We start from the raw sequence: 24,932 nt of genomic DNA, 5'->3' as shown, positions 1-24,932 counted from the left end.
TCTAGCTTCTCCTGCTGCATGTGACCTTGCAGTTTTAAATCAGCCTTCAAGTTAGCTGCAACCTTCTACCCACAGCTAGCAGAGGAGGGGGCTAAGTCCCTAAGGAGAACTGGGCTGTCTCCAAGAGACTCCCGCTGTCTCCGTGAGCCCCAAGCCAACCAACAAACCAAATGTGAAACCCCCATCCAATGGGCAACCCAATAAAACAATCCAATGAACAGATAGTAATGCCTTCAAAACCTGGGGCACTTCCTCAAAGCCAGTGTCCAGCTTGGCACTCTGCCTGGACTCCTCTCGGACCAGACACTTTTTCTGTCAAATAAAAGTTCCTGCTTCTTTGAAAATTGTTTCCCGGCTTTTCATTTCTATACTGAGACCCCCTGAGCTCGCTTTGGCTTTCCAGCGGCCAGACTGCTACCCAAGAACCTTGCTTCTCTCTTGTAGGGACGCCTGGTCATGCTGCCTACTGCCCCGCGAGCGAGGCTCAGCATGGACCCAGGCTAATACTGGCCCTCCAGGTAAACTCGGACATCTAGACAGCGGGCGGTCATGAGCAACAGCAGATTCTGTCCCAGTCCACAGTGGCAGTCATTTTTGGTAGAGACAGAATGCAGAGGAAATAAAGCCGCAGCCAGAGGCCAAGGAGGGAAGCGGACCGCGACACTAACCTTGAAAAGCAGCCGCTCCCAGGTATCTGGTAAGCAGCTGTGTGCGGTTACCTTGTCTAGGGAGGGAAGATGCCCTAAGCTGTGCTTTCTGTAACTCCACTTGTAAATCTGTCCTATAATCTGCCCCAGGTGTCTCTTTTATAAACATACCAGACCAACTGACCACTGGAAGTGTGGTTCTAAGTCAAGTAGGTACAACCGAAACCCACCGATGCTGTAATAGTTAAGGTGTGGTGCTGAGGAACCTATAAAGATTGTAAGAAACCTAGGCTCAGGGCTCAGTCTCAGGAAACAGTCCCACTTAGCCCACCAGCCCCAGTAAACTCCTCCTGGTCCTCCACTGTTTCTGGTGCCTGTGTGGATGAAGAGAGTTTCCCAGCCCAGGTTGCTGTAACAGTAAAAGGACTCTATGTGTAAAATGCTCAGATAAGTCCTCAAAGACTTTTACCCTCTCTGTCAGTCACTGTACACACTCCCCGTGTCCCCACAAGAGGTCCTGAGGCAGACGTTTGTAAAGAGCCTGGGAGAAAAACAGGAGGCAGTTCTGAGGCCACAATAGGTTTTCTTCACTTACCTAAGCCCTGAAAGAACAGGGAGTCCATGAGAGGTATGGACTTTAAAGGTCTTTGAGGTGTCGCCAGTCAGGACTGGCTCCATCCTTCTGATAGGCTGGTGTGAGAGTTAGACAGCTTTCAGAGTTGGAGGCAGCAGCGTTCCCAGGGGAAGAGGCCGTTTTATCAAGGCCCTCGTCCTGAGAGGCAAAGGAGTGGAGACCAGAGGTGGGATAAACCAAGACAGAGGTAGGAGTGGCAATCCCCACACTCGGAAGGCCCGTCCCAAGGGACAGCATGGCCACCCTTGCAATGATCACCCACGTAGGACTCCATCACCAGGGCCGGACTGGGTTTGCCTCCCAGTGCCTGCCAGGCTCAGTCCTCACGTTAGTGTTGTACAGAGAGAGGAGGTGACCTCTCTGGCCAACCCCCATTCTCTCTCCTTTATTATTCCGTGGGATCTCAGTCCTCACGAGTAGATCCCTGGTCACCTCTCACATGTATCCTCAAGAGTTGGGACCACTTGGACCCCCTGATCCTCAAGAAGAAGGTCCTGACTTTCTTCTACACTGAGGCCTGGCCCAAATACCCCCTTAATGATGGGGAGACCTGGCCTCCACAGGGAAGTCTCAATTACAATCCCATATTCTAACTAGATCTTTGCAGTAGGTGTGAATGCAAGTGGAAGAAATTCTTTATGTCCAGCTGTTCTTCTATCTTAGAGAGCACCCAGACTTGTTACAAATGTGTAGAGTATAAAAAGTACAAGTGCAGGTGGTGGGAGACAAGCTGAGTCTGGAAGAAGAACAAACCAGTCCAGGTGCCTCCAAGGTCACCCCTACAGTCCCCTTATCCCCCCAGAGTCCCAAGGTCAACCCTGTCCCCCTTATCATGGGCCAAGTCCCAGACAGAAAAAGGCACCTCGGCCTTATCCATGCATGCAAGGAGATGGAGTGTTTCCCTTGGGGGGGGGGGGGTAGGTGAATTTGGCCCAGAGATTAGTATTGTGTCTTGATTAGTATTGTGTCTTTTTCTCTGGCTGCATTCAAAGAGATTTAAAAAAAAAAAAAAAAAAAAAAAAAAAGACCTGGGAAAGTACACACCAGACCAGTATGTGCAGCCTTTTGAACAACCTAAATCATGATATGATCTGACATGGAAAGACATCACCTTATCCCTTGATCAGACTCTACCGCCATTGGAGGTGGGGGAGAGAAAGAAAGAGAGAGAGCAAGCTAGCAAAGGCACGAGAGGCAGGCAATGACTATTCTAACTCCCAAAATGTAAAGTAGAGAAACCGTCTGAAAATCCTAACTAGGGCCGAGGTGGTCCCCACTAAAAATCCTGATTGGGTCCCGAGGATGTGAGGGACGAGCAGAATGAAATCATTATATTTACTGCTTCTTTGAGGGACTAAAAAGGGCAAAAACAAAACATTCGCACCAGGCGGAATCTGAGCCTCCATGACCTTCCCGGAAAAACTCAAGGGGACAGTGACTGAAGGTCAGGCCCCTCAGGCCCCTGCCATGGGTGAGGCCCCCTCAGGCCCCCTGTGATGGGTGTAGCCCCTCAGGCTCCCTGCCATGAGTATAGTCCCTCAGGCCTCTGCGATGGGTGTGGCCCCCTCAGGCCCCCTCAATGGGTGTAGCCCCCTCAGGCCCCCTCGATGGGTGTAGCCCCCTCAGCCTGCTTCAACTATGGAAAGTTGGGACACTTTCAGGACTATCCCAAGCCTGGAAAAAAGAGACCACCTCCTAGACCCTGTCCAATCTGTAAGGGGGAGCACAGGGAATCCAAGTGCCCAGGCTCCGAAGGGAGCAGGGGCCACTGGACCAGGCGTCCCACTGACGGGTGCCAGCCCTGCTCTCCAGGCTCCCAGCACTTGGGTTCCTACCGAGGAGCCCTGGGTCTCTCTGATGTGGGCTCACAAGCAGTAAGGTTTCTGCTTCACACTGGCACTAGATTTTCAGCTTTGCCCTCTTCTCCTGGACCTGGGTCCACATAAGGAGGTCGTTCGGGGTGTACCAGGCCAGCCTCTTAAATGCACTTTTTTACTCAGCCTTTGGCTTGCTCCTGGGGCAACTTCCACTTCCACCACACCTTGGTTAAATCCCTGAGACCCCAGCCCCTCTCTCTTGGGGAGAGATATTCTAGCCAAGGTGCACGTGGGCCTGGTTCTTCCCCCTGAGGTCTGTGCCTGTTTTCCTTTAACTTAGGTAGACATTGATCCTGCAGTGTGGACAGATGGGAAACTAGTGATATGGGGAAGGCTCTTTGTGGGCTACAATAACCCAGTTTAAAGAGGCATGGGGTGTAAGATGTCTACACCCAGGAAAAACTCAAGGATACTGCGACTAGGCCTATTGGAGCCAGACTCAGAGGGAATCTTCTTTCTGAATCAGTGACTGAAGACACCTACCAGGCCCTCTCAACAACTAACGCTAGAATCTGAGTCCAAAGAGAAGCAGGGACCCTGATCGTGCTAGGTGTGACTGCCCTGGCAGCATCCTCGGCTAGGCTGACATGTGGAGTGGTTAGCACTCACCGGCAGGTCCCCGACATCACCACCACTGTGGGTGACCTAGCCCAAGAAGCTGGCTTCAACTTCAGAGACTTACAAAAGTCTCTACACTCACTAGGCCAGATGGTCCCAGACCACAGACTCGCTTTGACTATAGGCTAGCTCAACAGGGAGGAGTCTGTGTGGTAGCAAACACATCCTACAAAAGGCAGTGTGGTTAAAAAGCCCGTCAGTTAAAACCCACCTGACAGGTCAGGTTTGGGAACAACTAAAATCCTGCTTACCACCCACGGCATGGGTCCTTCCTCTGCGGGGCCCATTCTGTACGCTACTTCGTACTCTAATGTTTGTCCCGTGTATCCTGCACTGCCTTGTCCCATTTCTCTCTCAAAGGTTAGAATCCATCAAGATGCAAATGATATTCCAGATGGAGCCCTGCATGCAGACTGCATTCATTCACAGCTACCTGATGGCCACCACCACCACCTCAACCTTCCACACCCAAAGGGCCTCTAGGGCGACGACCCCCTGTTAGCAGGAAGTAGCCAGGACAACATCGATGCCCCGGGTCCCTACAGTAGTAGGGTGTGGATTAAAAGAAGGGGGGATTTGAGGCCGTCCAGTGGGGCTGGGGGTCTGTGGGCCCCTCAGGCGTAGGTAGAATGTCCTTCACAAGCAGGCTGTCAGCTGTGGCAGGAAAGCCTGTCTCCAGACCAGCCAGCATCTCCCCCAATCTAGCTTCTCGGGCTGCATGTGTGACCCTGTGGTTTTAAATCAGCCTTCAAGTTAGCTGCAGTCCTCCACCCACAGCTAGCAGAGGAGAGGCTAAGTCCCTAAGGAGAATTGGGCTGTCTCCAACAGAGCCCCGCTATCTCCATGAGCCCCAAGCCTATCAACGAACCAAATGTGAAATCCCCATCGAATGGGCACCCCCCATAGAATGATCCAATGAACAGACAGTAATGCCTTCAAAACCCCGGGCATTTCCCTAAAGCCAGTGTCCCTGTTTGGGCACTCCTCTTGGTCTCCTCTCGGACCAGAAACTTTCCTGTTGCCTGCCAATCAAATAAAAGTTTCTGCTTCTTTACAAATCATTTCCCGGCTTTTTATTTCCATACTGAGCTGAGGAAAAGAATCCACCCTTCCCTCTGCAACTGGAAACACAGACCATCATCTGAGAACCGGGTACCAATGCTTTAGCTGCTTCCTGGACTATACACTCTTTGAGAGCAAAGACCGAATATTATTCATTGTTATATTGCCAGAGCATGGACTTAGCACATGGTGGGAATTCTGCAAATACGACTCTAACGATTACAGATGGTGGCGTCGTCACCACATCACTAAGCACCTCAGTCACCTATACTCAGGCACTGCTGTTCCTGATGGGGAGTGAAAAGATCCAGGAAGACAAACTACCAGAGGTCAGAGGGAGGAAGGGCTGTGGATGTTGTTAAATGCAATTGAGGAGATGGGCATTTGGGATAGAGGATAAGAGGCCACTGGGATGACCACATCCCAAACCGGAGTGCCTGGGCTTGCGTCCCAGTTCCACTTCCAATTTTAGCTTCGTGCTAGTGTGCACCACGGGAGGCAGCAGGCGATGGCTCAGTTACTTGGGTTCCTGCCACTCATATGAGAGACCTGGATGGAGTTCCCAGGCCCTGACTTTCGGCTTGGCCCAGCCCTGACTGTTGCAGGTGTTTAGGGAGTGAATGGAAGATCCTTGTCTTTCCCTCTCCCTCTCCCTCTCCCTCTCCCTCTCCCTCTCCCTCTCCCTCCTAGATAAAAAAGAAAAGGAAAGGAAGAAAAGGATTCAAAGAAAAGATGAGAATAACACAAATGAGTCAATCCCCAAAGAAAGACTCGAGTTGTCACCCTGCCACAAATAACATGTCCAAGTGGATGCCCAAAACCCATTTTCAACCTGAGGTCAAATAGAATGCACCTGAAACTCCAAGGGACCCCTTCTCCACAGAGCCTGTGGGTTAAAAATAGAGACCAATCACAGAGAAATGGGGGCGGGGAGGGGAGGCACTAAGCAGAGAAATGACTTTGATAAGTGCTTGAAAGTAACTATTTAATATTTACATCTACAGCTATAAGAATATATAATAAGATAGCTCTTCTATGCCTCTACTGGATATATAAATTGGTCCCTGCAACTTTCGCACACTGAATGGGACCTTAAAAACTTTGGGAAAACCAGTCAGAGTAGAAGAGACGGAACAGCACAAGAAAGAAGAGAAAGGGCAGTCAACCCAAGACGCAGGTCTTCAAAGAAGAGCGCTGCTTCATTTTCACCTCCACGTGATGGGGCACAGCTGACCGAAGAAGGTGACACACTCGGAGGTCCATAGCAAACATACCCTGGCTCACCTGGAGGGCGTCACGCTCACACGCTGGCTACTCTGACTGAGGTGAGTTAGCCTCTTAGCAAACCACAACAGCCCCGGCCCGGCCCCGGCCCGGCCCCGGCCCCGGCCCCGGCCCCAGCGGCCTACCTTGCCCACCTGAAGACAGCTGCTTGAACCACGGACCGGAGGCAAATTACCTTCCATCACCGCAAACCTTTCAGTTTCATGAAAGTGCATTTTATCTTCTTCTTTTTTAATTTCTGATACCCAGCTCTGAGAAGAATGGAGGAAAAGGAGACAAATATATGGTCTGAAATAATTAGCCAGGTGTAAAGGAAGCATTTTACATGATAGTTTCCCAGGAGTCTGGTTTTTTAGGTGACGGTGTGGTCACACCCTTCTATCTGGAATGCCATTTCTACATTTTTTCTTTTTAATTTTTTGACAGGCAGAGTGGACAGTGAGAGAGAGAGACAGAGAGAAAGGTCTTCCTTTGCCGTTGGTTCACCCTCCAATGGCCACCGTGGCCGGCGCACCGCGCTGATCCGATGGCAGGAGCCAGGTGCTTCCCCTGGTCTCCCATGGGATGCAGGGCCCAAGCACTTGGGCCATCCTCCACTGCACTCCCTGGCCACAGCAGAGAGCTGGCCTGGAAGAGGGGCAACCGGGACAGAATCCAGCGCCCCGACTGGGACTAGAACCCGGTGTGCCGGTGCCACAAGGCGGAGGATTAGCCTAGTGAGCCACGGCGCCGGCTGCCATTTCTACATTTTTAAAAACTGTAATGAATGCCCATGATGTTAAGTTGATCATTGTGGAGCTGGCGCTATGCTGTAGAAGGTTAAGCCACTGCCTGCAGGGCTGGCATCCCACATGGGCACCAATTTGAGTCTTGGTAGCTCCACTTCCATTACAACACCTTGCTAATGTGCCTGGGAGAGCAGCGGAAGATGGCCCAAGTCCTTGGGCCCCTGCCATTCACGTGGGAGGTCCGGAAAGAAGCTCCTGACTCCTGGCTTCAAACCCGCCCAGCTCCGGCCACTGAGGCCATCTGGGGAGTGAATCAGCAGATGGAAGACCTTTCTCTCTCTCTCTGCCTCTCTGTAGCTCTGCTTTCAAATAAATAAATGAAGAAGGAAGGAAGGAAGGAAGGAAGGAAGGAAGCAAGGAAGGAAGGAAGGAAGGAGAGAAAAGAAGAGAAAAGAAAAGAAAAGAGAAAAGAAAAGAAAAGAAAAGAGAAAAGAAAAGAAAAGAAAAGAAAAGAGAAAAGAAAAGAAAAGGAAAGAAACTCCTATATGCCCTACATGCCAGACCCTGAATCACTAAGATGAAAATGAGACATAAGCCCTGGCCTCAAGGAGTTTCTAGATGAGGATGAACAATACATAGTTGATTCGAAATCTGTATGCTAATACATGGAGGAGGTGCTAATACTTTTACCCAATCAGGAAGCTTGCTGAAAGGGATGATGAAAATGATCTTGCAACATAAAAATAGAAAGGGAAACAGCAATGTGAATATACTGAATGCTGAACTGTATATTTAAAAGTGGTCACCATAGTCAGTGTTTTGTTTTTGTTTTTGTTTTTGTTTTTGTTTTTGTTTTTTTGAAAGGCAGAGATACAGAGAGAAAGAGAGAAGGAGCCAGGAGCTTCTTCCAGTCTCCCTCATGGGTGCAGGGGCCCAAGGACTTGAGCCATCTTCTGCTGCTTTCCCAGGCCATAGCAGAGAGCTGGATTGGAAGTAGAGCAGCAGGGACTCAATCCAGAGCCCATATGGGATGCTGGTGCTGCAGATCAGAGCTTTAACCCACTATGCCACAGCATCGACCCCAAGAGTTTCTTTATAATGCTTATTAAACCGAATTGTCATGGGCCAGTGTTGTGGCACAGCGGGCTAAGCTGTCACCTGCAACACTGGCATTCCATACCAGAGCACCACCAGCTCCAGTGCCAGCTGCTCTGATTCTGATCCAGCTCCCTGCTAATGAGCCTGGGAAGGTAGCAGATGACGGCCCAAGTGCTTGAGTTCCTTCCACCCATGTAGGAGATCCAGATGGAGTTCCAGGCTCCTGGCTTCGGCATGGCTCAGCCCTGGATATGGATATCGTAGCCATTTGGGGAGTGAACCAGCAAGGGGAGGATATATATCTCTTTCTCTCTCTCCCTGCCCTCCTCTCTGTCACTCTACCTTTCAAATCAATCAATCAATCTGTAAAAATACACAAACAGCCTTTTGGCCAGAACCACCATCTGCCAATAATTCACCAAGATGATGAACACAAAGGGAGCGAGGGGAGGCACCGGATACGCGTTCTCGGGCCTTTTAGAAAACATAGAGCTGTGCCTTTGGCCACAACAAGCACATCTACAAGGAAGGTGACTCTGTAGACATCAAGGGAATGGGAACTATAAAAAAGGGATGCCCCTTGGCCAGCGCCGCGGCTCAATAGGCTAATCCTCCACCTGCGGCGCCAGCACCCCGGGTTCTAGTTCCGGTTGGGGTGCCGGATTCTGTCCCGGTCGCTACTCTTCCAGTCCAGTTCTCTACTGTGGCCCGGGAGTGCAGTGGAGGATGGCCCAAGTGCTTGGGCCCTGCACCCCATGGGAGACCAGGAGAAACACCTGGCTCCTGCCTTCGGATCAGCGCAGCACGCTGGCCGCAGCACACCGGCCGCAGCGGCCAGTGGGGGGTGAACCAACGGAAAAGGAAGACCTTTCTCTCTGTCTCTCTCACTGTCCACTCTGCCTGTCAAAAAAAAGAAAAAAGAAAAAAAAAGGGGGGGACGCCCCATAAATGTTACCACGGCAAAACTGGAAGGGGCTGCAGTGTTACCCAGCACGCTGTCGGCACTGTGGCAAACACACAAGTTCAGGTAAGATCTTACCGAAACAACAAATGTGCATCCTGCACATACTAAGCACTCTAAGAGCTGAGACAGCTCCCTGAAACGTGGGAAGGAAAATGATCAGAAAGAGAGGGAAGCCAGAGAGCAAGGCACCTGGGCTCAACTGAGGCACCAGCCTCTCCACCCAGAGAAGCCCCCTTTGTCAGAACCCACTGAAAGGAGCCGCAGCTGCTGGAACCCATTCCCTGTGAATGCAAGACATGGTGAGTGTATAAAATAAAATAAAATAAAATAAAATAAAATAAAATAAAATAAAATAATAAAATAAAATAAAATAAAATAAAAATAGGGGCCAGCGTTGTGTCGTAGCAGGTTAAAGCCCCAACCTGCGGTGTTAGCATCCCATATGGGCACCAGTTAGAGACCCAGCTGTTCTACTTCCGATCCAGCTCCATGCTAATGAGCCTGGAAAAGCAGTGGAGGATGGGCCCCTGCACCCATGTGGGAGACCAGGAAGAAGCTCCTGGCTCCTGGTTTCCGATCCACCCAGCTCCAGCGGTGGCAGCCATTTGGGGAGTAAACCAGTGGATGGAAGACTTTCTCTCTCTCTCTCTGCTTCTGCCTCTCTGTAACTCTGCCTTTCAAATAAATACATAAATCATTAAAAAGAATAAATAAAAGACCTCTGGACTACTAAAGAAAAATCAACTGAATTGTCATAACTAGCAGGAAAAAAAATAAAAGATTTTCTGTGAAATTCTATTTTTTTATCATTCAGCAAGTTATCTTGAGAGTCTAACATTTGTCAGACACTCTTACAAGCAATAATCTGTATTATCTTTCTTATTTGTATAAAATACAGGGAGGATGAAAAGTGAGCAAGGAAAGGTAAAAGGGAAGAGGAATTACAAAGTAGACAGTGAGTAAGAGAGAATGGGGAAGGGAGAAGGGGCACAGGACTCATGAGAGACCAGGAAGAGCGAGTGAGACAAACTCAAGAGGTGGGCAGATAGGAAGAAGGCAGCTTTTGCAACCAAAACCAGGCATCCTGTGCTCTAAAAATCAGACCTTGAACTCCGGACATAAAAGGCCATCTTTGACTTGGGGATTAATTACTAGATTATCCAACGCAAGTCAATAAAATAGTAAAATGAAAAAAATGAAAGATTAAAAAATAGCATTCTGAGTTAGAAAATATATAGACCTTAAAATTGTTGTTTTTTTTTTTTAAGATTTATTTATTTATTTTAAAGTCAGAGAGGCAGAGAGAGAGAGGTAGGTAGGTCTTCTATCCGCTGGTTCACTCCCCAGATGGCTGCCACCGCCAGAGCTGGGTGGATTGGAAGCCAGGAGCCAGGAGCTTCTTCCTGGTCTCCCACATGGGTGCAGGGGCCCAAGGGCTTGGGCCATCTTCTACTGTTTTCCCAGGCCATAGCAGAGAGCTGGATCGGAAGTGCAGCAGCCAAGCCTCGAACTGGCAGCCATGTGCGATGCTGGCACTGCAGGCACTGTGGCCCCACCAGCTGGGAGCTTTTCAACTACTGCCTTTCTTACTAGGAACCCGGAGCAGCGATGCTAGCACCGCCGGAGAGACAGCAATGCCAAGGGCGAACTCTGCATTCCCGACCTTGACCCTCTGTGAGGAGCCCTGTTGTGCCTGAATTCTTTAACAGCACAACTAAGAACTAACACCCAATAAAAGACGGCAGATAAAACAATAAATACACAGGAAAAAATGAATAAAAATAATTTCTTAGGCAAAATGAAGCTTCACAGGAATGGTGAGAAAACACAGGTCAATACTTGTCCGGTGGAGAGAAAGTTTCCCTAACTATAAAGCAAACAAGAAGATCATAAATGATCAAATCTAGAGTGTGATTATACAAAACAAACAAAAAAAAAACTTTTTAAACTGTGAACATGGAAAAGCTCCATATACAACATCCATAAAGCAAACAACAAACTGAGGGGAAATTTAAAACACACAAAACTCTAACGTCTCAATAGAAAAACCAGTAAAGGAACTTCTGACTTGACAGACTCAGAGACTAGATCTACGCTCTCGCTGAACTCTAGAAAGCTGGGTGAAACGTCTGTAACAATGGTTTCCGGGCAGTGGACGAAAAGCAGAACAAGTCAATGATCTTTGGAAAAACAGAACCAAAGCAGGGTAGGCCCCACCTCTGCCCCGAGTTGCTGCCCAGAGTTTGCAGGCTGCAGCATGGGCGCTCACTGAAGCCAAGAGACAGAGCTTGGAAGACTGCGAGGATTTTGAGGGCCAAGTACTGCGGACGAGGGAGCTGGACAGAGAGAAAGCTCTCTAAATAAGTTCTGAATAACCCCAAATCTATTAAAGAAATTGGATTCGTAGTTAAAACCTTTCCTACAAAGAAAGCCCCAGGCCCAGACAGCATCAATGGCCAATTCTGCCAAACATTTAAGGAAGAAATAATGCCAGTTATACACCATTTTTTCTGGAAAATCAAAGAGGAGAGAATATGTTGCTACTCCTTCTATAAGGCTAGCATTACCCTACTTCCAAAACTAGACAACAGTATTTAAAAAAAAGAAAACCACAGACCAGTATCTCTCATGAACATAGACACAAAAACCCTTCACAGAAGTTTGGCAAACCAAATCTGGCAATAGGGCTTATCCTAGAGTGCAAGATTAGTATAACATTTGAAAACAGTCTACATAATTAACTATAATGAACAGACTACAAAGAAAATCATATGTTCACTGCAATAAACAGAAAAAATCGTCTCATAAAACCTAAACCTCTTCATGAAAAAAATTCTCTTCAAACAAAAAACAAAAGGGAACTTCCTCAACTTCTTAAAGGGCATTTAACACAAATCTAAGGTTAATTGGTAGTTAATGGTAAAAGGTTGGATGATTTCCCTGTAAGATCAGGAAGTAGACAAGGATATCTGCTCTATGTCTACTCAACATTGTACTGTTGGTTTTAGCCAGTTCAATAGGCAAGTTTTAAAAAAATAAGGCAGCCAGATTTGAAAAGAAGTACATCTCTCTATTTTTATTTAGTTATTTATGTACTTATTTATTTATTTGAGAGCCAGAAATGAGAGAATGAGAGAATGAGAGAATGAGAGAGAGAGAGAGAGAGAACTCATCCATTGATTCACTCCTAAAATGCCTACAACAACCAGGGTTAGGTTAGGCCAAATCCAGGAGCTGAGAACTCAATCCAGGTGTCCCATATGGGTGGTAGGGGATCAACTACTTGAACCATCACGATGGCCTCCCATGGTGAACACCATTAGGAAACTGGATTCGGGAGCAGAGCTAGGACTAGAACCCAGCACTCCCATACAGGATATAAGTCCCAAGCATCATTCCACTGCTAGGTCAAATGCCTGCCTTAGAAGTCAATATCTGTTATTCACAGCCACAATCTTGCAGGTAGGAAATGCAAGGAATCTATAAAAACCATCCTAGAATTAATCAATGAATTTAATAAGATTGCAAGATATAAGGCCAGTAATTAAGTAATCAATTAGATAACTATAAACATGTAATGTGTAATTAACATTCAGATTCCACTGACACAGAGTCTCTAAGGGTAATGAAACTTATAACAGAAAACAGAATGATGGGTTCCAGGGACTAGAGAGAGAGGTACATAGAGAAGAGTTGTTTACTGGGCATAGAGTTTCAGTCTTACGAGGTGAGAAAGTTATAGAGATCGACAGTATAACAATGTGGCTATACTTAACATTACAGAACTGTATACTTTAAAATGGCTAGTATGATAAATTATGTTATTTTACTATCATAAAAATAAAGTTTTCATAACTGGGGTTACATAGACTAACAAAAAATTGAAATTAAAAATATTAACATTTGTAATAGCATAAGATATGTAAAATACTTAGGAATACATTTAACAAAAATATGCAAAAACTAAGCACAAAAATCTTCAAGATATTACTGTAAAAAAATTAAATACTGGGGTCAGCGCTGTGACGTAGCAGGTAAGGCCACAACCTGCAGTGCCAGTATCCCATATGGTCACAGGTTCAAGATCTGGCCACTCCACTTCCAATCCAGCTCTCTGCTATGGCCTGGGAAAGCAGAAGAAGATGGACCAAGTCCTTGGGCTCCTGCACCCACATGGGAGACCTAGAGGAAGCTCCTGGCTCCTGGATCCTAGCTTCAGATTAGCACAGCTCCAGCTGTTTCGGCCTTCTGGGGAGTGAACTGGCGGATGGAAGACCTCAGCCTCTCTCTCCCTGCCTCTGCTTCTGCTTCTCTGTAACTCTGACTTTCAAATAAATACATCTTTTTAAAAACTTAAATACCAAAATAAATGAAGTAGATAATGGATCAGAAATATCAATATGAAGATGTCAGTTTTTCCAAAATTGATCCACAAATTCAACACAATTCCAGACCAAACACAAACAAGCAGAAACTGAAAAGCAAACATCTCGGAATAGCCAAACAACTTGGAAAAGAAAAAAAAGAAGTTGGAGGATTTGTACTATGAGGTTTCAAGGCGCTGTAAAACCACTGCAATCAAGACCATGATATATCAAAGACAGGCATTCGGGATAATGGAACATGGAACAGGACAGGGGGAGAAAGAAATAGACACACAGATAAACAGCCAGCTGATTTCTGAAAACAGTACCAAGAAGTGCAGTGGGGAAAGGATAATCTTTCTTTCAATGGTTCTTAAACATGTTACTTTTAGATATTGTGTGTGTGTGTGTGTGTGTGTGTATGAGTATGCATGGATCTCAACATTTTCTGCATGAAAATAAACTCTTTTAATTTCATTTTCCATGAACTTTCTGAAGCACCTCCATATGTGTGTGTATGTGTGTATTTTTCTCCAAAAAATAAAAGATCTTAAAACTACAAACTTTCTAGGAGAAAACCTGGAGATCTTGGTTTAGATAGAATTCTTAAATAGAACACAAAATCCCAAACTGTAAGAGAAAAACTGGTTTCACCAGAATTAAAAACTTTTGCCCTTTCAAAGATACTTTAAAAAAAAAAAAAGGCAAGTCATAGAGTATCATTATCAGAAAACATTTGCAAAGCAAGTGCCAACCTTTCTCCTTTTTTATTACTTATTTGAAAAAGACACAGAGAGAAACAGACAGAACTCTCACCTACTGGTTAACTCCCTAAATGTCCCCAATAGCCAGGGCTGGGCCAGGTCAAAGTCAGGAGGCAGACACTCAATCTGAGTCTCCTATAGTACTTGGGGTGTAGGGACCCAAGTGCTTGAGCCATCACCTGTCACCTCCCAGGGTACACATTAGGAGGAAGCTGGAAACGAGCTGAAGCAGAGAATTACACCCAGGTATTCCAATTCAGGCATGGGTGTCTGCACCCCATATCAGAGTGCCAGGGTTTGAGTCCCGGCTCTGCTCCTAATTGTAGTTCCCTGCTAAATGCACACTCTGGGAGACAGCAGGTGATGATGGCTCAAGTACTTGGGTCCTTGCCATCCACATAGGAGACCTGCACTGAGTTCCAGGAGTCAGGCTTCAGCCTGGACCAGCCCTGGTTATTGCAGGCACTTGGGAAGTGAGCCAGCAGATGGAAGATCTCTGTCTCTCTGCATTTCAAGTAAATGAAAATAAATAAATAAACAATTTTTAAAATACACTATCATGTTTTCAACTACTTAACTGATCAAAAATGATCATAGTATCCAGTGAAGACACCAGTGACGAGTACCCAAAAACAGGCATTCTGAGACACTGTTCCTGGGAGAGTATGAAGGCACAACTTTTCTGAGAATATAAAAGTAGGCTTCAAGAGCCTAAAAATATTCAAGTCCTTTGACCAGGCTATTTCAATTCTAATCATTTATCTTGAGGAAATAGCCAGAAAGGTGCCCAAAAAATGTATAAACAAACATTTTTATAAGGGATTCTTCTATTTATAGAAGCTGATGAAATCACAGTTCTTTTACAGGACGGAATATTATTCAGCCATGTAAAATAACGTGCTGCACACGCACACACCCACAAACTCACACCGTTCTCCTGGGTCTAAGAAGCACCTGATATAACCAATGCTAAGTAAATACTACCGATAGCCCTTTACTGACCAACAAGCAGACGCACACCTACACACAAAAATGTCACTACGATGTCTACCGATGGCGAGAGTTACTCTCTACCTTTATGTCACTGTCAATTTTTTCCCATTCTTCTGCTGTGAAGCTGGATGCTGTGGCTGCGGGCTTGTCCTTCCTCAGAGCTCTGCTTCGAGGAGCCAAGCCTTGAAGACGCTTTTCACAAAGTTCTGTGAGTTCAGGATAATACCCTTCCTCGCCAGACCTTTAAAAAGAATCACAATTTCAGAGCTAGCACCTTGTCTAGAGGTCCTCTAGAACAGTGGCTCGCACGCTGGGCAGCCGGGTGGCCAGGCTTCCCACAGCCATCTCAAGCCTGCAAGGTGGGCTGTGGGCTTCAGGCCTTGAAACCCATGCATAGTTTTCACCTAATATGCATTTTCATGAACTTTTTTAAAACCCCCTCATATGCACAGATTTCAAAAATATTTTGCATCAAAATGAACTTTTAAATTTCATTTTCCATGAACAGTTTGAAATACCCCCAGAACCTATGGGATGAACCAGGAAGAAAATGAGGAACTCCAAAGAAACCATCACACACTTTGAAAGTTGAATAAATAATGTTTTATATCTTCCTTATCATATATATGTTCACTTTGTGTTTTTTTTTAAGATTTATTTTATTTATTTGAAAGTCAGAATTACACAGAGAGAGGAGAGGCAGAGAGAGAGAGAGGTCTTCCACCCACTGGTTCACTCCCCAATTGGCCACAATGGCCAGAGCCGCACCGATCCAAAGCCAAGAGCCAGGAGCTTCCTCCAGATCTCCTACATGGGTGCAGGGGCCCAAGGACTTGGGCCATCCTCCACTGCTATCCCAGGCCATAGCAGAGAGCTAGATCAGAAGAGGAGCAGCTGGGACTAGAACTGGCGCCCATATGGGACGCCAGCACTTCAGGCCAGGGCTTTAACCCCCTGTGCCACAGTACTGGCCCCATATATATTCACTTTGTACATGAAGTAATTTTAAACTTATAAAGATAAATTCAGTATTACAAACAGGCAGAGAGAGAACTTGAAATTCCTTTTCAAGAAGTTTCTATTCATAGTTCAATTTTTTGTTTCAAAGGGAAAGGAAGAAGAAAATGGCAGAGAAAGAAGGTGCACAAAACACCCCCAACAGGGCTGCTGTTGTGGTGAAGTTAAGCACGCCATTGGAGAGCACCAGCTGCAGTCCCAGGCTGCTCCACTTCTGATCCAGCTCCCTGCTGATGTGCCTGGGAAAAGCAGAGGACGATGGCCCAAGTGTCTGGCTCTAATGGGGGACTCTAATGGAGTTCTTGGCTCCTGCTGGACCACCCTACCCTCTCCCCTCCTCCCTCTCTCCATCCTCACTTGCTGCTGTGGCCATTTGGGGAGTGAACAAGTGGATGGAAGATTTCTCTCTCTCTCCCTCTCCCTCTCCCTCCCTGTTACTCTGCCTTTCAAGTAAATAAAATAAATCTTTTAAAACAAAACAAAAAAACCCAAATTCAATCATTCAAGGAAGAGAATTCCCTCCTTAGAGAGTTAAATAGAGACATCTGTTCTTTGTTTTTAAGAAAAATCAATCTTTTTTCCTTTTCTTATAGGCCTCTTCATTCTTAAATTTCTGGGAAACTAAATCCTATTTCCAAATTAAATTTTAAAAATCTCAAGTCAATACAATATAATTAAGATATCTGTAGAGTTTCTTGGAACCAACATTACAATTGTGTATTTCAAACTCTTTTTTTTTTTTTTTTAATTTAACAGGTAGAGTTATAGACAGTGAGAGAGAGACAAAGAGAAAGGTTTTCCTTCCATTGGTTCACTCCCCAAATGACTGCTATGGCCAGCGCTGCGCCAATCTGAAGCCAGAGCCAGGTGCTTCTCCTGGTCTCCCATGTGGGTACAGGGGCCCAAGCACTTGGGCCATCCTCCACTGCCCTCTCCGGCCACAGCAGAGAGCCGGACTGGAAGAGGAGCAACTGGGACTACAACCCGGCACCCATATGGGATGCCGGTGCTGCAGGTGGAGGATTAACCAAGTGAACAAAAGCGTCGGCCCTCAAACTCTGCCATTTCATAGTCTTTTAAAATCACTCCCTCCTTGATGAAATATACATGACAATAGTCTGCTGAGAAAAACAAGAAAAAACAGTAATGTGACTTTTTTTCTTCTTCTTCCTATTTCAGAAAAGATGAGGGGCCAGCACTGTGGTATAGTGGGTAAAGCCACCGCCTGCAGTGCCGGCATCCCATATGGGCACTGGTTCAAGTCCCGGATGCTCCACTTCCAGTTCAGCTCTCTGCTATGGCCTGGGAAAGCAGCAGAAGATGGCCCAAGTCCTTGGGTCCCTGCACCCACATGGGAGACCTGGAAGAAGCTGCTGGCTCCTGGCTTTCACCTGGCTCAGCCCTGGCCATTGTGCAGCTGTTTGAGGAGCGAATCAGCGGATGCAAGCTCATTCTCTCTCTCTAACTCTGACTTTGACATAAATAAAGTAAATATTTAAAAGAAAGAAAAGAGCCAGCGCCGCGGCTCAGTAGGCTGGTCCTCCGCCTGCATGCTGGCACCCTGGGTTCTAGTCCTGGTTGGGGCGCCGGTTCTGACCCGGTTGCTCCTCTTCCAGTCCAGTTCTCTGCTGTGGCATGGGAGGGCAGTAGGGATGGCCCAAGTGCTTGGGCCCTGCACCTGCATGGGAGACCAGGAGGGGACACCTGGCTCCTGGCTTCAGATTGGCGCAGTGCGCTGGGCGAAACAGCCATTTGGGGGGTGAATCAATGGAGGGAGGACCTCTCTCTCTCTCACTGTCTAACTCTGCCTGTCCAAAATAAATAAATAAATAAATAAATAAATAAATAAATCTGGAGGAAGAAAACCAAAGCAAGCAAAAATGCTCTATTGGAATCAAAAGCACTATTTTGAAACCTACCATGGGAAAGACAACAATCTCAGTATATGAGAAGCTTCTCCCAATGAAGAACCAAAGTGACTCCATTTTTAAGCAATAAAAAAAGCAGCCTCTGTTTCCCATAGCAGACCCGGGTCCTCGTAAAAGCAGGCATTCAGGCATTCCAGAGATATCAAAGCTCACCAGGGACAGCTAGCTCGGCAGACCAAGAACAGCACAGTAGAGATTGCTGAACACAGTAACTCCCTGTGCCCAAAGCTTCTGTGCTGTATGTAACTCTTTTCTTGCTGATGTAGCCCTTTTTTCCTTTAAAAACTCTCCCTAACAAAGACCGGGGCCTCACTCCTTCCTCTGCTGTGCCGGCTTGTACTCTGAAATAAACCTTGCTTTTGCAGTTCGGTGTGATAGACTCTCTGGGGGTCTCTGGGGGGAATCTAACAATCTGGGCACAACATACTTTTTGGTGCCCAACACCATATTTCTAATTCTTTGACTTTTAGAAGGCAACCACATTTAAGATTGGCATACCAAAACATTAAACAACTTAAAGGCTTACCTGAGCACACAAAGGATTTTTTCCAAGTGTTTCACGTCTGAGCATTTTTCAATATACTTGAAATCCAAATGTTCAATGGGAATTTTAAATGTTTTTGTTGTTCCAAAGCCCCACAGTGATGGATACTCTTCGGTAGTCATGACTGAAACAGAGCAGAGGAAAACAGCAATGAATCTAGTGTGTGTATAGAATACCTAGTTTGGGTAGCAGTAACCATCTAGGTACTTCTGTACCAAGGGGGTGGAGGGGGGCCAACGCTGTGGCCTAGTGGGTTAAGCTTCTGCCTGCAGTGCCGACATCCCATATGGGAGCTGATTCGTGACCAGGTGTTCCGCTTCAGATCCAGCTCCCTGCTAATGGCCTGAGAAAAGCAGCAGAAGATGGCCCAAGTGCCTGGGCCCCTGCATGCATGTGAGAGACCTGGAAGAAACACCAGGTTTCAGTCTTGGCCCAGCCCAGCTGTTGTAGTCGCTGGGAAGTGAACCAGCAGATAGAAACTCCCTCTCTCCCTCTCTCTAACTCTGACTTTCAAATAAATAAATCTTGGAGAAAAAGAAAGGAGGTGGAGTTTTTTTTTGTTTTTTGTTTGTTTGTTTGTTTGTTTGTTTTTTCCAAGGAGGAAGGCTACTCTAACAGCAGTTAACACGTAGAGTTAAATTACCACAGGCTACACATTTACTAAGCAAAGCTGGACTTCAACAACAAAGCAGGTTTTCGTGTTCAAACTGCTTCTTAAAGTGTCTTTCAGTGTTGGCTCTGAGTGACTTTCTGCCGCTTTCGCTGCTTGTTGCCACCCTGATCATCCTTGGGGTGCAGCACAAACCTACGCAGCATCCATCTGAGCCTCTCCTTAGCAGTACTCTTTCCACGCCCTGCCACTCACCCTCATCGATGAGCAGCTTCTAGAACGCTGGGGTTTTTGTTTTGTTTTGTTTTGTTTTGTTTTTTAAGATTGATTTACTGGGCTGGCACTGTGGTGCAGCGGGTTAATGTCCTGCCCTGCAGTGCCGGCATCCCATATGGGTGCCAGTTTGAGTCCCAGCTGCTCCACTTGCAATCCAGCTCTCTGCTATGGCCTGGGAAAGCAGTAGAAGATGGCCAAGTGCTTGGGTCCCTGCACCCACATGGGAGACCAGGAAGAAGCTCCTGGCTCCTGGCTTCGGATCGGCACAGCTCCGGCCATTGCGGTCATTTGGGGAGTGAACCAGCAGTTGGAAGACTTCTTTCTCTGGCTCTACTTCTCTCTGTAACTCTTTCAAATAAACAAAATAAATCTTTTAAAAATATATTTATTTATTCACTTCAAAATCAGAGTTACAGAGAGGGTGAGACAGAGCTCTTCCATCCACTGGTTCACTCCCCTTGGCCACAACAACCAAGACTGTGCCAGGCTGAAGCCAGGGTCATTCGGGTCTCCCATGGGGTGGCAGGGACTCAAGTATCTGGGCCATCTTTCATTGTTTTTCCCAGGCCATTAGCAGGGAGCTGGATGAGAAGTGGAGCAGCCGGAATGGCGGCTTTACCCACTACACGGCACCAACCCCTGGACCTGTGTTCTAACAACACTCTGTACATACCTCTGTCACAGCACAGAGCATGCAATTGTGTTTCTTTGCCTTCTCCTCCAGGTTGTGAAAGATCTTACTTTATTCATCACTTTAGCTCCAGGACTAAAACAATAATAGCACTTTATACTCCTTAAAAAACACTTGTTAAACTGAATAAGACTGGGGCTGGCGCCGTGGCTCACTAGGCTAGTCCTCCACCTGCGGCACCGGCATCCCATATGGGCTGGGTTCTAGTCCCCGTTGCTCCTCTTCCAGTCCAGCTCTCTGCTGTGGCCCAGGAGGGCAGTGGAGGATGGTCCAAGTGCTTGGGCCCTGCACCTGCATGGGAGACCAGGAGGAAGCACCTGGCTCCTGGCTTCAGATCGGTGCAGTGTGCTGGCCGTAGCGGCCATTTGGGGGGTGAGCCAACGGAAGGAGGGCCTTTCTCTCTCTCTCTCACTGTCTAACTCTGTCAAATAAAAAATAAGTAAGTAAGTAAGCAAAAACTGAATAAGACTGTGAATAAAGAGGCCTTGGACAGTTTTACTCAAATGATGAGGTTAATAATGACAACAGACACTGTGTTCTTCTTTATGATTACTTTATTTGAAAGGCAGAGTGACTAGGAGGGAAAGACATAGGAAGAAACAGAGATCTTCTAACCACTGGGTCATTCCCCATATGGCCACAATGGTTGCAGCTGGTCCTGACCAAAGCCAGAAGCCAGAAGCTCCATCTGGAAATCACAGGTGGGTGGCAGGGGCCTAAGCACTTGGGCAGCTTCTGCTGTCTTCCCAGGGGCCTTAGCAAGAAGATAGACAGGAAGTGGAGCAGCAGAAACTGGAACTGGCAGTCTGATACAGGATGCTGGCATTGCATGTGGCATCTTAACCAACTGCACCACAAAGCCAGTACCCTTACCATGTTCTTAATGTCTGCTGGGCACCATTCTAAATATGTTGTACTTGGGGGCCGCGCTGTGGCGCAGTGGGTTAAAGCCCCAGCCTGCAGCACCGGCATCCCATATGGGTGCTGGTTCAAGTCTCAGCTGCTCCTCTTCTGATCCAGCTCTCTGCTATGGCCTGGGAAAGCAGTAGAAGATGGTCCAAGTCCTTGGGCCCTTACACCCATGTGGGAGACCTGGAAGAAGCTCCTGGCTTTGGATCAGTTCAGCTCTGGCCATTGTGGTCATTTAGGGAGTGAACCAGCAGGATGGAAGACCTCTTTCTCTCTGGCTCTATCTCTCTCTGTAACTCTGTCTTTCAAATAAATAAAAGATTCTTAAATAAATAAATAAATATGTTGTACTCATACATAGCACCTTATTTAACTCTTCAACTACTGTATCATGAAGGTCTTAAGTAGAGAGCAGTAATATTAACATTTATGGGGTTAAAAAGGAATGTGCCATAGATGATTTCACTTTATTTGAAAATCATTGTCAACAAAAACATTAATAATTACTACTGCTTTACAGAGGTGTAAGTTGAAGAGTGAACACAGGATATGAATCGCAGTAGGGTAACTACAGAGCCTGCTTACTTAACCATCATACGAGTGCTTTTCAACCTAAAGGTAGCAATCCAAGAAATCAATTTACTGAGTTCCATTGTTTTATAGTAAGACAGAATAAAAAAAGACTACCTAGCATAAAACATTAAGTATTTTATTTAAAAGTTTTTATTTAGGGGCTGGCACCATGGCTCACTTGGTTAATCCTCCTCCGCCAGTGGTGCCGGCATCCCGTATGGGCGCCGGTTCTAGTCCTGGCTGCTCCTCTTCCAGTCCAGCTCTCTGCTGTGGCCCGGGGAAGGCAGTGGAGGATGGCCCAAGTGCATGGGAGACCAGGAAGGGGCACATGGCTCTTGGCTTCGGATCAGCATAGCTGCGGCCATTTTGGGGGGGTGAACCAACAGAAGGAAGACCTTTCTCTCTCTCTCTCTCTCACTGTCTAACTCTATCTGTCAAATAAAAAAAATGTATTTAGGGTCTTTGTTAAGTGGGAATTATGTGTGTATTTATATATACATGATTGCAAATTAAAGTACCTTTCTTATTGTGAGTCACTTTCAATGTTTTTGAAAACCACTGCACTAAAACCTATTGTGCAATTATTTTAAAAACAATGAGGGGCCTGTGCTGTGGCATAGCAAGTAAAGCCACTGCCTGCATTGCCAGCATCCCATATAAGCACCGGTTTGTGTCGGCTGCTCCACTTCCAATCCAGCTCTCTGTTATGGTCTGGGAAAGCAGTAGAAGATGACTCAAGTCCTTGGGCCTCTGCACCTGTGTGGGAGACCCATAAGAAGCTCCTGGCTCCTGGTTTCAGATTGGCGCAGCTCTGGCCATTGCGGCCAGTTGAGGAGTGAACCAGCAGATGGAAGACCTCTCTCTCTCTCTCTCTCTCTGCCTCTCTGCCTCTCTGTAACTCTGACTTTCAAATAAATAAATAAATCTTAAAAAAAATTACAAAGGGCAGCAATGAGTCTAATTCACAGAAATATTTCTTTCAGCATGACTGCCCCCTGGGAGCCAGGTCATAGGTCAGCCTCTCCTCCGTATCCTGTGGGCTCTGACTTGGGGGTAGAGTCGAGATGATGAGACACAGCCGAGAAATCAGCAGCTTCCCCCAACCTGCAGGGCCCTGTATGATGAGTGGCTACCATCACAAGGATCACCTTAAGGGCAGAAGTTACAGGGAAGCCAGAAGAACCTTGAAGTGGATGCTGCCAGAGGAGAATGGGTTGCCTTAGAAGAACTGTTCCTGACATGCAGGATCTTTGGCCAAAGGGATTTAAACATCTAAGAGAATAAAATAGATAGCCTTCAATGGAAGGGGTCTTGCAACCCTGGAAATGTCATAATTTGAATAAAATCTAATGAAAAACACGAGTCATCTCTGACCTGATCAAACGATTTCATTCTGAACAGCTGTAACCTTTCTCTAAGAGTCCTTTTTAAAAACTACCATTCTCCTTTTTTCTGTAGGATATACAGTCTCAAGACTACCAAAGGTTAATGCTCAAGTTCCAAGAAACACACACACACAAAGTTATACAATCCTTTTCTGCGCTCTTTAAACCTTTTTCACACCTGAAATTTCTCTCTGGTTAGGAACGCCTTTGGTCCCAGCTGGATTTAATTGTTTCACCGTCCTGATGCACACGCATTTCCCCTTTTGTCCCCAAGCAGCTTATCAGCAACACGTTCCCCGCAAACTGCTACAGACTCGGTAAATCAACCTCGCGAAAACCCGGGCACCGCGCACGGAGACACCTTTGCGGCACCCACAGGGCAGAGGCCCGGTGCCGCCCGAGACCGCAGGAAACGGCCATAGCAACGGTTTCTGTGTACAGCGCCGCCCGAGAGGCCGCCGGGCTAGCTGCAGGCCCAGATTCGGGGCCCTGTAGCCGACCTGCAAGGGTCCGACCCCGCTCCCCGGCCCCGGGGCTCGGGTCTTCACGGCTGACGCAGCGGGCAGACTCCCGCACTTCGCGGGTTGCGGTCTCGCCCCAACACCCGCCACTGCCTGTGGCTGGCCAACCCCGGTTAGGGTCCCCGATCCCGAGGGACGTTTGTCCCACAGCACGGCGCCTCCCTCCCCGCTCCTCCGCTAGTCTGGTCGGGCATTTGCTTCTCCGCCTCGGACTCTCACCTCTGCCCCCAGAGGGAGGGAGTGCCACGGGGAGATGGACTTTATTCCCGGGCGCCAGGCACACTTGTGCACTTACCTGATTCTCAGAACAGCCTTGAACAGACGGTCGCGCCGCAGGTGCAGGGCAGGGGCCGGGACCCAGGCAGGGCCTCCCGGCGGCACGACTGGCTCCTCCCAGACCTGCCACCCGCTGATTGGCCGCTCAGGCCCCCGCTTCCCGGTCTACTGGTCTACTCCCGGGACGAAGGAGCAGCCGGCAGTACCACGCAGACAGGAGAATTCCCATTCCTCTAATGTATTTTAGGGCGAGCTAAAAGCACTGTTACTGATATTCGGGACTGCTGTACCGCCTGCTGGGTCAATTGGTATCTGTTTCTACTTCACTATGAAAATGTAATTAAAATTTGAGAGTCTGCGTTGCAACCTAAATTTACTTACCTCCTCCCTTTAAACAAGAGTAAGTGAAAGATAAATTCCTTCCCTCTTCCGCTTCACGCATTCCACATTTTCTGTGGGGAAACCTGTTTTATGATTTCAGGCTAGTTAAGATAGATAATGAACACAAAGCACTTAGGACAGCGCCTGGCACACAGTAGGAGTTCAAAAGATTCTCTTGGCTTTCTGCGCTTGAATAAGACATTAGGGGGCCTAGCGGTGGTGCAGCCAGGTAAGCTGCAGCTTCCGAGGGTTGGAGTCCCGGCTGCAATGCTTTCGAAGAAGTCCCCTGCTAAGGGACCTGCAGAGGACCCCAGCGGCTTGGGCTCCCGCCACCCATGTGGGAGACCGCGATGGAGTTCCTAGCTCCTGCTGGCCTCTGCCTGGCCCAGCCTTGCCTGTTGCTGCCACTAGGGGAATGACCCAGCAAATGGACGATCTCTCTTTCAAATAAATAACTCTTCAAAGCAAATAAATTACAGTCTGTTAGAAGGCACTGTTGGTGGTAAAAATGCTAACACTCAAGTTCTGATTAATTACACTATTTCCCTTGCCAGTGCTGGAGAATGTTAAATTTGCAAGTTTATTAACACAGATTCAAACTTCAGAATAAACCTTAGATTGATTATTAAATTTTGTCCCGGGAGCCAACATCACACGCCCCAGGTCCTATATTTTGTGTGTGTTTTTTAATATTTATTTTATTTATTTGAAAGATTTACAGAGAGAGGTAGAGACAGAGAGGTCTTCCATCCGCTGGATCACTCCCCAGATGGCCACAACGGCCGGAG

The 24,932-nt window shown here is 47.1% G+C and overlaps 1 protein-coding gene across 8 annotated transcripts in view; it reads right to left on the bottom strand.

The window, feature by feature from the left end:
• SPAG1 (sperm associated antigen 1) overlaps positions 1 to 24,932 on the bottom strand; it is a 114,985-nt gene that overhangs the window by 81,687 nt on the left and 8,366 nt on the right. For 2 of the 8 annotated variants that reach the window (XM_051843956.3, XM_089336391.1), the window contains 3 exons: positions 18,505 to 18,646; positions 15,115 to 15,274; positions 6,248 to 6,373 (listed from right to left, as the gene is read on the bottom strand). In XM_051843956.3, coding sequence (XP_051699916.3) covers positions 6,248 to 6,373; positions 15,115 to 15,274; positions 18,505 to 18,646 — 428 coding nt within the window. Of the gene's footprint in view, positions 1 to 6,247; positions 6,374 to 15,114; positions 15,275 to 18,504; positions 18,647 to 22,729; positions 22,752 to 23,782; positions 23,922 to 24,932 lie in introns of those variants that run through there. The other 6 variants (XM_070075362.2, XM_070075365.2, XM_089336392.1 and 3 more) reach the window with 6 other exon arrangements.

The sequence above is a fragment of the Oryctolagus cuniculus genome, chromosome 6 (genome assembly GCF_051225735.1).
Source record: "Oryctolagus cuniculus isolate XC-2025 breed Fujian yellow rabbit chromosome 6, ASM5122573v1, whole genome shotgun sequence".
NCBI lineage: Eukaryota > Metazoa > Chordata > Mammalia > Lagomorpha > Leporidae > Oryctolagus > Oryctolagus cuniculus.
The sequence above is the reverse complement of the archived record's forward strand: the minus strand, read 5'-3'. Positions and strand labels throughout refer to the sequence as shown.